Source organism: Pygocentrus nattereri, chromosome 29 (genome assembly GCF_015220715.1).
Source record: "Pygocentrus nattereri isolate fPygNat1 chromosome 29, fPygNat1.pri, whole genome shotgun sequence".
NCBI lineage: Eukaryota > Metazoa > Chordata > Actinopteri > Characiformes > Serrasalmidae > Pygocentrus > Pygocentrus nattereri.
This window is the reverse complement of record NC_051239.1, coordinates 14,040,801-14,051,921: the sequence shown is the minus strand read 5'-3', so window position 1 is coordinate 14,051,921 and position 11,121 is coordinate 14,040,801. Positions and strand designations below refer to the sequence as shown.

The 11,121-nt window shown below is 40.3% G+C and overlaps 2 protein-coding genes across 2 annotated transcripts; both read right to left on the bottom strand.

The window, feature by feature from the left end:
* Window positions 1–5,197: 5,197 nt before the first annotated feature.
* On the bottom strand, window positions 5,198–7,103 carry nppa (natriuretic peptide A). Its single transcript, XM_017705798.2, has 2 exons — window positions 6,939–7,103; window positions 5,198–6,132 (listed from the first exon to the last, which is right to left on the bottom strand). Exons 1-2 carry the CDS (start codon window positions 7,050–7,052, stop codon window positions 5,839–5,841), a joined length of 408 nt encoding a protein of 135 aa, XP_017561287.1. The 5' UTR covers window positions 7,053–7,103; the 3' UTR covers window positions 5,198–5,838.
* A 2,436-nt stretch (window positions 7,104–9,539) lies between these two features.
* Window positions 9,540–10,508, bottom strand: nppb (natriuretic peptide B). The gene is made up of 3 exons (XM_017705699.2): window positions 10,294–10,508; window positions 9,932–10,202; window positions 9,540–9,764 (listed from the first exon to the last, which is right to left on the bottom strand). The coding sequence occupies exons 1-3, from the start codon at window positions 10,408–10,410 to the stop codon at window positions 9,748–9,750; spliced, it is 405 nt and encodes a 134-aa protein (XP_017561188.1). The 5' UTR covers window positions 10,411–10,508; the 3' UTR covers window positions 9,540–9,747.
* Between the last annotated feature and the right edge of the window lie 613 nt (window positions 10,509–11,121).

Genomic DNA, 11,121 nt, shown 5'->3' with positions numbered 1-11,121 from the left:
CTGTTTAACTTGTCTATATCAGAGGTGACTAATAGGTGGGCCGCGGTCCCAGTCTGGACCCAGATGCCATCCTATGCAGACCTTGGCCTATAACTGATAAACTATGAAGAATTATTTAATTTTGACAGTGTGGTCCTATTCTCATTGGCGTATCGTTTCTGTTCATTACGGTACCGGTTTACTCGTGGCCCGGGAGACTCGCAGACCAATTGGATGTGTGGTAAATATCTCCGTGACACTACTCAGGCGTTCAGATCTGTGCATTACGATGAACACTGAGACTCGAGTGAGTGACGCACACACAGGGAAGAGACGAGGCGAGAAACAGCAGTTGGAGAAGAAAGTGAGTCAGAGGGAAGTTAATTTACATGACGTGCTCTAAAAAGAGAAAACTGACAAATGTTGAAATATTACTGAATTGTACTTTATTTGATTTGAAATTCAGTTGTTGACAACCTACGTTGCTGATATACCTACTACCTACTAGGCTACTTCAGTAAACAGTATATGGCACTGAGTCATGATGTAAGTTATGAACATTATGATGTTCTGGACCTTTGCTTGAGGAAATTTTCTCTTAACTGCACCTTATTGAATATTAAAGACCCCTGGTCTATATCATACATCTTTCTTGTATTTTTTTTCTCCTGAGATCCGCTTATGAATTATGGTCATAGTTCATTTTTAAATGGCCATTTTCCAGCCTCTCGTTAACTTGTAGAATTAAGACTGTCTTTGTTACTGTACAGTGTGTTTTAGACTGATATCCAAGAGATCCTTGTTCCAATTGGTACACTGATTCATTTAAAAAGCAGTCCTTATAACATCAATATGGGCGGGGCCTAACTGCTCTTGGCTGGGAAAGTAAATGTAAATATGTTGGGGTTTGGGTTTTTTTTTTGTATAACTTCAAACAAACAATGAGTTTAATATGTTTGCATGATGCCAGCATAATGGCTTTTCAATGGAAAATAGGTGTGGACCTAAGTGAATGTTATGTTTAGTAAGTACATAATACATCAATCTCCTTTATTTAAAAAAAAGGAAAATTGGTTTTCCATGACCAGGACTGTACCACAGTGATACTTTCCCTTGCATTCAAGAGAATTCCAATACATTTTCAGTTTCAGAAAGAAGCTTCACTGAAGATTTCACCATTAGGACTAGAGCAGTCTAAGCAATCTTAACATTTAATTAAAGAGCTGCTATGCTTAAACAGACAATAGTAAAAGAACTTGGTAGGTATTTAGCTATGCTTAGCTGGCTAGTCTAATGCCCCTTAGAAATGGCTGTAATTTGATTTCATTACAGATACAAACTCAAGTAAAAGTAGAATTATGATTTATGATGTGATTATCTTCAAAAAAGTAACATTGCAGGGGATTAATATGCTCAGGTCATGCCTCAAGTCGTTACTTTCTGCCTCTGTTTAATTACTGTATACCAAAATATCATGTTTTTTTTCTGGGGCAGCTTTTATAAAAAACAAAGTGAAAGACATCTACTATTCAAATTCAGTATTTCGCCACCAGAGATGCAGTATACATGACATCATTACAGGGTAACTTGGTGCACAACAAGCCAACAAACAACCTGTCTTTTATTCCCAGCAGTGCCTTCCATCAACAAGATCTCGACAGCGCCAGCTGGCCAGCCGTCGAACGGCCCCTTAATGGAGGTTGATGTGTCAGACATGGACCGTTTAAGCACAGATCTGTTTCGGAAAACGAGGCTAACAATGTGTCACTCGCTAGTCTGCCATTCCTCAATGGAATATTACATCAAGATCTCTTTCCCCTGCCTAAAGGTCTTCTGTGCTCCCACCGGTCAAGTGAGTGGGCGCAAAGGGGATCAGGGATAGAAATCACAGATGGGTTCTCTGGTATGACATCCATTTGTCTTCTTTTTGAGCTGGTTTAGAAGTATTTTTCCCCTCTTCTTTTCACAGGTCAGTTGTAATTCCAGTTGACGTTTTGGGAGGTTTGAGTAGGAGGGAGTAATTGATGCAGAGAAACCTGACTGGACAGGGAAGACGGAGTGCCAGGCAAACACATTTTGTGGTGGGATTCAATTTATTCAGCCTGTCACCATCCATTCCAGCAATGGGCATGTCCCTATGCAAGATGCAAATTCACATCATTAGCATTAAAACACATGCCCCTGTAAAATTATGACAATTTACTGTCAGCAAATTCTCATATATTCTGTTAGGTGTGCTTTAATATAGAAGTTGTGGAAACACAAAAACATTTTTGTTTCCATTTGTGTTTTTAGATTTTCCCCGTCCTGTTTTATAGGCATTTAAAGCCATAGTTCTACTAAAATGACTCTCTGCCTCTTGCTTCAAATGTAGTTAGTCCACCAAAACAGGTTTGGTATGTGAAATCTCTCTATTATTATAATTATTTTTTGCAGTGGAGCTACGTGACTAATGCCTAAATCATCACATGCTTCATATATCATAGACTTTCAAGTCATCTCAAATAGCCTGAATGTAATAGAGCCGCCTGAAACAGAACAGAGCTACTGAGTACGCTGAAGTGTGATCAGATCAGCTCACAAGTGATGCTAGGCTAGGATAAGGAAAAGTCTAAATGTACAACCTTCTAGGGTCATTAGAGTGAGATTAACCCTGATTTTGATCCGTTTTGTTGTGAAGGGCGTTTGCCTACATTCCCAGGGCCTTATGTTTAGCTCTTTGTATGATATATCAAACCTCAGTATACAATATTAAGGACATGAAAGGGTTCTCAAGGCCCTGGTTACATCACGGTGTCATCAATACAAGAAATGCAGGTCGTACAGGAAACAAGCCTCTGCTAGGCTAGCTTTAGTGAGGCAATTGGGTAGCTTAGCGCACATTGTAACTCAAGCCGTGCTTGAGAAGTCAGAGTGTAGAACACAAACAGTGTGAATTGTTGCTTTGTCTGGTTTGTTGTTGCTAGCTGTGTTGCCCTTACCTTGCCAGCTAGCGAAGTTAGCAGAATAAAGTAAGGGGAAATGGTGAAAATGGTCTTGAAATGGAAGGTAGACGTAGGATGTGCTCAAAGATTCTTCTACTAGCATTATAAGTGACCTTGGGAATATTTTTCAATGTTGGTAAAACTGAGATGCTCAAATAAAATTATGTTTAAAAACTAAATGCTGCCCATCGCCGAATAGGTTCTCATCGTTGACCAAAATGTTCAGAGAATGTTTCGATAAGTGAATCTTTTTGGAAGCAGCATGTACTAAACACAATAGGAACACGGGCCCTGGAAATACAGGGCTGTTTCCTAGAAATGTCAATGAAAAAATGAAGGGCCTGGGGAATATACAACTTTTGTGATAGTGACAAATGTGATCAGTCGCCAACAGTATTTTGACTCTACGGTGGCTGTGTGTTGTGGAACGGTCACTGTTCATTGTTTAAAGGGCCATGAATGCTGTAGTCTTGGAAAAAAGGCTAATGTTGCTAATAAGCATTAAAAGATTATACCCCACCAATTAGCATCATGCAAATTATCATCACAACTTGCTCTAAACCACATTGTTGTTATGTTAGCTCAAATAGACCTGCTATGTCATTTTGGACATGCTCTTTTTAACATTGAATTGAATAGAGCCATTTAAAATAGGACAAGGCTACTAAATATAGATACTAGTGATGTGGCAGCATCTGTTGTATGGCTTTTAAGGTGGTGTTAACCCTCATTCTGACCCAATTCGTCTACTGCGTAACTCTGCTTGGGATAAATTGTTCAGATAAATTATTCAGTATAGGCTAACAACAGAGTGATAGTGATCCAAGTAGCTACAGTTATGACTCCTTAATGGCTGCGTATTGTTATAATACTGGTACTATATATACTACATATATCACAATAGATTGTAATCTTTGACATCATGTCTTGACTGTCTTGTGATGTCAAGGCCAAAGTTGTTTTCTTGAAATCATAATCTCATCTCACAATGAGATATCCTACCCTGAGACAACACCTCTTTATCTTGAGAACTCAAGACAATTAAGTCATGATTTCAAGATAACAGTCCAAAAAAGGACTTCTGTGTGAAACAGATAGAGCTACTGAATAAACTGTATCACAGAACAGCTCAGATGTGAAACCATCACCAGCTTAGTAAGAAGTCAGTATGTACAACCTACTGCTCAGCCTGCATCTGTTCCAGGGTGATTAGACTGAGGTTAACCGTGGTTCTGACCCCATGTATGGACCTTTTGATATTGTGAAGCTGACAGATTCGGTGCACCAAGTGAGCGTACCAATGATCAATGACCAAAGACAGCTCTAATGACCAGCATTTTGGCTTGTTTTTTTGTGAGAGAAGTGAGTAGCAGATCAACACCTTTGTGGACCTGGGCTGTTTCATCAGTGTGCTCAGGAGCACACTAATTACGCCGCATGACTAACACCATTCCTCACCTTCAGCAGGTGTAAGTCGGAGCCTGACAACTCCTCTACGTGGCTGCCCTCTAATTGGACGAGATGGTAGCACACAATCCTTTTTTCTCCTGGGGGCTGGAGGGCAGTGTGGGTAATTTGAGGAGCTGGAAAAGTTAGCGAAGATGGGTCTTTGACAGTCTGTTAGAATTTGATGAGCTGAGCGTGGAGAGCAAGCCGAACATGGCGGGTTTCTAATCAGAGGCGTCTGGCATGGCCAAGTTCGAAAACCCAAGCATTATTCATGCAATCATGAGTGGCCCTGCTGGGGTTAGATAATAGGATTAAAGGCAACGCGCCTTGGGCTTTTCGGTAAAGGTTAGTGCAGGTGTCGACGAGCTCAATGCTAATAGCCTCCTGCTGCTGCTGCTCAGGTCCTTGTCGCAGTGTAGTTTTGTGGCCACTAATAAGCCTCGGTCCATTAGGCAAGATTGCAGGCGTTGTCCAGAATGAAGTGATGCGAGAAGAATTTCTGAGTCTGCATCTCTCCTGTGGACTCTAACAAGTTTCCGCTACGGGTGAAGAATTCCAATGTGATAATGTGTTCTAATCTGATAAACTGTCCCTATTTGGCTTCAGCAATCCTAGCCACTACATCTCATCTATAAGCATATATTTTACAGAATGACATATGATCCCTGTAATGAAGGAAAAGAACAACTCTGCAAAAGTTGTTTATTCACACCAAGGCAGTGTAAAGTCACTGTGGTCTTGTCCTGCACTTTGTCAATCAACCTTAAAATTTACTTGGAGAGCAGTTTGAGTGGAATAGTTTTTTATTAAAGTCAAAAATGATTTGATTAAAACGAAGCAAAGCAGATGAACAAAAGCAAATCAGTCCAACTCTCAAAAACACTTCCGATCGACCTCTGCCCTTCCCCGCTTTTACAAATGAAAGGAAAAAAGACATTTACATACAGGTAGATCGTGAAGAATCTTACAGCAGAACCTTTCCAGAGACAATAAAATACCCACTTCATCAGAAAGTCATCAAGTCACTGGGCTGAACTTTAAACATGAGCACAGTGTGGATAAAATATACACAATTATTACATTATTATTCTCAATAAAACAAAACAAAACAAAAAATTAGGCGTCCATTAGCTCTCGCACAACTTCCACCTAATAATTAATGGAGGTGCATCAGCAGACACAAGCTGTGCTTAAAAGCAAATAAATGAAATAAGGCAGAACTGAAAAACAAAAGAGGTTAAAATGTAAAATGTAATCATTAACGAACTGTGTTCGCAACTTCCACACAAATCCTCGACAGGTTCACCATCTTTCAACATGGGGTCATGATGGGCTGTATGTGTACATGTTGCTCTTGTGAACTGCAGACAGCAACATATTAGATCCAGTCTCTTTGCGGAGCTGGATGATCGCCCTCGCCTGAGATTTAACCTCTCATGGAGTTGCACCCGAGGCTGCTGGACGAGCCGATACGGTCCAGCCTTCCCCCAAAGCAGCCAGAGAAGCCTTTGCTCCTCGTGGATAGGAGGAGATCCATGAGGTTTTTCTTCTGTGCCTCAAGATTTTCTTCAGGACTGGGCTCCTCACCTGGAGGAGGCTGTTCCTCCCTGTTTCTTTCCCAGCCTGGAGCAGCTTGGCTCTGGCTCCTGTCCTCGTAATCCACGGCTCCTTCAGTGCCCTCCTCTGCTGCCAATGCTTCCTCAAACTGCTGCAGCAAACTCTGTAGAACAGAGTGGAGAAGATTCAGCACTAAGCCAGTGGTCCTGGAGTATCCTTGCCCTGTACCCTGTTTTCCTGTTCTTGCACACCTTTTTGTACATCAGCTAATACACTAGATAACAAATCCTTTCAGGGTGGAAGTGGGGTTCTTTAGTAAATAGAATGGTTCTATTTAGAAGCATGAGTTCTATATAGAACCATTTCATGCTTAAATGGTTCTTTGCATGGTGAAATAGTTCTTCAGATTGATGGAGAATGTGTTGAAAAGGGTTCTGTATTGCACCAAAAAGGGTTCTGCTATTGATGAGGTCAAGCTTTAACAACAGAGGAACCATTTTCAAAAAGGTTCTATGACACAACAATAAAACACAACATATTCTCCATAAGTCTGAAGAACCATTTCACCATGCAAAGAACAATTTAAGCATGAAATGGTTCTAAAGTGGAACTATTCCCTTTACTAAAGAACCCTTGAAGAACCATCAGAGAGTAGCAGATACACACAACTTCAGAGGATCTCATAACTAAAAAAAAAACAAAATACTTGCACATGCTTTATGTCAGGGCTGTACTGAATAATATGGTTCCTCTCAACCCTGAACCAAATCCAGTTTGCCAAGACCACTTTAGATGTATTACTGCTTGAGTCATGTAGACCCTGTTTACATAGACCTTTACCACAAAGAAATATTCTTAGCTCATGCAGGCTCAACAAGACCATGAGTTTACATCTGATGTAAATGATGTTACTAGCAATTTATATATACATACATTTCTTTTTCAAAAATCGGCAAGTTGTAGACCTACCTTAAGTTTGCTGATGCTGTTGGCTGAGTTGTGTCTAGTCAACACATGAGCTTGTACGGCGACCTCGTGACAGAGCAGGACCAGTAGTCCTGCTAGGATAAGTCCTTTAACCATGCTTGGCTTTCTATGGCTCTTGACTCTCGCTCTCTGGCCAGGCTGTGTGCTGGGCTCCTTCTTTTATAGAGACACTCGACTGTCCAGGGCTCATCCTTTCACGAGCGTGTGAAGTGCATTCCAACACCTCAGCTTTGATAAGGCTTCAGGGTAGATTTCCTTTTAAGTGGCTGTTTGGTGCTACGTGATGTGCCTTGTTGCAAACACTCGTGGCAGGCGGCAAGTCGGATACAAACAGTAGGTGACCTCAGGAGCATTTTTGAAGGCAGAATGAAGATGTGGCGTCCATTGTCAGGCATGCATCCACTACACATACCAAGCATTGTTCCAGCATCACCTCACAACTTATATCTTCAACCTACACTAAATATACCACTTATTTATGGTAAGACCATATGTGTTCCATCTCTACACCATGAGGTGGGGATCTGAGGAAGCCTTGTCTTGGTAATAAGAAATATTGAACGTAATGAGCTGCAATGACCTTTGGGTAGATCCAATTATAGCATGTGACATAAGTAATCTTATTCTGATGCTTTTTCAGAATGAATATTGTCAAGCTGCTTTAAGCTGTACCAGAGTCTCGTTGAGTTGTTGGCTCCTCAAGGGGGAGCTGTTGCAAAAATGGCATGAGGAAGTCATGCTGGGGGTGAGGAACACATAGGTCATGTAGTGGCAATTGTCTGTCACCAATATTGAGAGTTTTGCATGAAAAGGTCCCAGTGGAACAGAGGGCTTTAAAGAAATGTTTCAACTATTCAAATATCGCTATTGAAAAATAAGATAATGAATGCAAATCAGGGCATGCCAGTTGGTCTTCATTAACTACACGGCTTTTGTGAGCCTTGTTTTGGGTGAAGCCAGCTAATCCTGTAGTTAAGAGTGATTGCTGTGAGGAATGGAGCATGGAGTGTCCATTGCTAAACTCTATTTGGGCTCTAGGGAAGTAGCAGTCATGCCCTGTGATGATGCATCAACCCCAAAGTTTGTTTCCTTCATTTTTTTTGAGACCTTGATATTTGTTCATCCCATCCAAAGCGCTGTCAGTTAGATTGACAATCATAATGAAAAACATTGAGGCTCCTGAAATTAAGATTGTGTTTGTGTATGTATCTCAAGGGGTGACGTACATAATTGAAAAGTCCTATGCGATAGGCCTTTGTCACTCACCATTCATTTTCTCACTTAATTCTGTTTACCCAGAATCTTCCTCTCAATTTAGAAGCCATGTCCAGAGAGTTATGTGGGTGCCTTCTTACAGACAGGCCTATTTTGTAAAGACAGTTTTATTAATGAACATGGAGAAACTGTCCCCTAAAAATCTGAGTTAGGACACTCTGGCTCTTTACCAAAAACTATGTACGACTCTTAGGTCATATGAAAGGGCATCTACTATGCTTATTAAGAGATCTCAGCTTCCTTCAGAGTGAGAGAGCTTGTTCGCTCTCCAAGGTGCTGAATAGGAATTGCAACGTGATTCACACTGAAATGATTGCATTTGTATGTTTACACATCATAAATAAAAATAGATTTCTGTCCATTTTTTTGATTGTGTGAAAGTTCCTGCTGGTTGGGCCAATAGAAATGCTCAAAAATGATCGGAATGGAATGTCCTTACATTAACAACAAAATAGCAAAATCTTATATCTCTGTTTTTGCCGTTTTTCAGGTTTTTTTTCGTAATTTGAAAGCATCTGTTGTCCTTTACAATGTATAAACTTTCATGATGAATGGACTAAAAGAAATAGCCCAAAATTACTTGGAAAAATGTCTGGTTCCATTGACTTACATTAAAAGTAAAATGTGTTTTTTTCCTTCTCCTTTAAAGTTATCATTTTGGAGATACAAGGTTTTTTTCTGAGCATAAAAATGTGTAAACATGCTGAACATGCCTGAAGGAGAATGCTAGATAACAGACGCCTGCGCTGGCTAGCATCGCACTGAATGATGGGAGGGGATGGTGGGTCATCCAAACCATCAGAGACACCTAGGCCCATTGTGGTTTCTTGGACTCCCGGCCATGGATGACTGTTCCATCACTGAGGATCAAACTCAAGTTTAGAACACTTTTACCTTATTACCCAGTTATTATTATTATTTTGTTTTTCTTTTTTGACAGAGACAGTATTTCATCCTTAAGGACAGGAATATGAATGGAAGATGTTTGTTGTTGTCACATTTGCAGCACTAGGAAATCAACCGAGCTTAGGACTAAATGGCCTGTGCTTTGTGCAATCTTCCATCTCACTGTCTTTCTTAAAAGATCTAGGCCTCATGACTGCTTGAGTTATATAGACTCAGTTTACTCATACCATTACCACAAGAAAGTGTTCTAACTCTTGCAGGTCTTTAGCTCAGTTTCTCTTAATGAACCTAGGCCTCATGACCATAGTGATTTATGTTTTAACATGTGTTAGTGTGTTATCAGCTTAATTCTTACACATTTATTTAAATAAACTTTAGATGCTAGTTGATGCAAAACAAATGTCAGATTTCAAGATTTATTGAACGTTTGCATTACAATATTACAATATTATATATACAACGCTATTGGAGAAGCATTAAATTAAGGACATATATAAATACAAATTCAAATGTAGACAGTTCAATAAATATTCTAATAAATATAAATGCACATTTAAAAATTCATTTGGCATTCATTGCAGTGAACAATGTAGAAGTTTCTCTTAAGACTTCATTTCCTCTTTGGATCTGAAAAGAAAATAAAGAAATAGTAAGTGATGATATATACCATGTATGATATATACCAATACCATTACAGATTCTTTCATAGGTAATGAAGACATCCATGTAAAACCATGCCTAAAACCAATGTACTAGTGGAGAGCTCATGAGTGGCCTAACTTTCAGAAACTCACTGTTGCGTCCAATTGTATTGCATCCCAGAGTGGACATGGAACCGATCCTGTCCAATCGGCGCCCAAAACAGGCAGAATATTTCTTGGAGCCAGAGTCAAGTTTCACATTCTTCAGGTCTCGGGCTGAGAGGTAATCTCTCACGTCCATCTGAGGCAGGGGATGCCCATCTTCCTCTGAAACCACAGCGTCCTCCAGCTTTGGCACTTTGGGCAGCTGTGGCTGATCTTGCATTGGAGCTGGAATTGTCTCTTCCAGACGGGCAAGCAAAAGCTGCAAAGGGTCAAAGGCAGGAGTTAGACCTATGGACTTTTGTGTATCTGCTTACCTAGATGATTTGCTGAAGAGAATGGATCAAACTCACCTTTAAGACATCCATGTCTTCATTAGTGAAGGGACCATTTTGCAGTGGGAGTGCACTGAGGAGCTGAATGCTTAAGAGCAAGAGAAAGCAAGCAGAAGGAATGCAGGATGGACGCATGGTCTCTTGGTTCCTTAGGAAAAGATGCTGTTGGAAGCTTTGAGTCTTTTTTTGAGCTCTGTCTGTTGTCTCTATGACCCCGAGTGAACAGTGGAGCTCTTTTATACTTTAAGTTCCGACACGTAGAGTTATGTCAGGAATTGCCTGCTGCATTCCAACACCTACTCTGATAAAGCAAGCCGTCGGAAATAAGTCCTTTTAAAGCTTCATCATGGTAGATATGGGCCATATGACATCATCTCTGGAGCTTTGTTTAGAACCAGGCTCGGGAATATGTGCTTGTGTTTCCGTGAAAATTACACGCCATATGCTGATGCTTATGATGGAGGACTTGTATATTCAAATTCCATGAGATAAACAAATTGGTTGTAATACTTTAAAAAGGGTGTGGCATTACTTTGTTGATTCTTTTATCCTCTTCACATGCTCAAAATAAACAGTCATTACCAAAATAAAGAGGACATGAGTCCTCGTGGAAGCTTTTCTACCCCTCCCCCATCCATTCCCATTCATAAAGGCTTGCTATTAACCTTGCAAAGTATGGCCATGTTTGGTCTAGTTCAACTTCTTATCATCTTAGTGGCTTTGTAATGTTTCACAGCTTATGATGCACAATTTTAAAACATAAAGGTGCCAAAAAGGGTTGATTAAAGCATTACTCTACTTTTGGCTTCTGAAATAACCCCTTTCAATGAATGGCTCTTACACAGA

Coding starts and splice junctions, on each gene's coding strand:
- nppa (XM_017705798.2), bottom strand. CDS start 7,052: ATGGTTAAAGGACTTATCCTAGCAGGACTACTGGTCCTGCTCTGTCAC. Junction 6,133..6,938: donor ACAGCATCAGCAAACTTAAG/GTAGGTCTACAA, acceptor TCTGTTCTACAG/AGTTTGCTGCAGCAGTTTGA.
- nppb (XM_017705699.2), bottom strand. CDS start 10,410: ATGCGTCCATCCTGCATTCCTTCTGCTTGCTTTCTCTTGCTCTTAAGC. Junction 10,203..10,293: donor AAGACATGGATGTCTTAAAG/GTGAGTTTGATC, acceptor GACCCTTTGCAG/CTTTTGCTTGCCCGTCTGGA.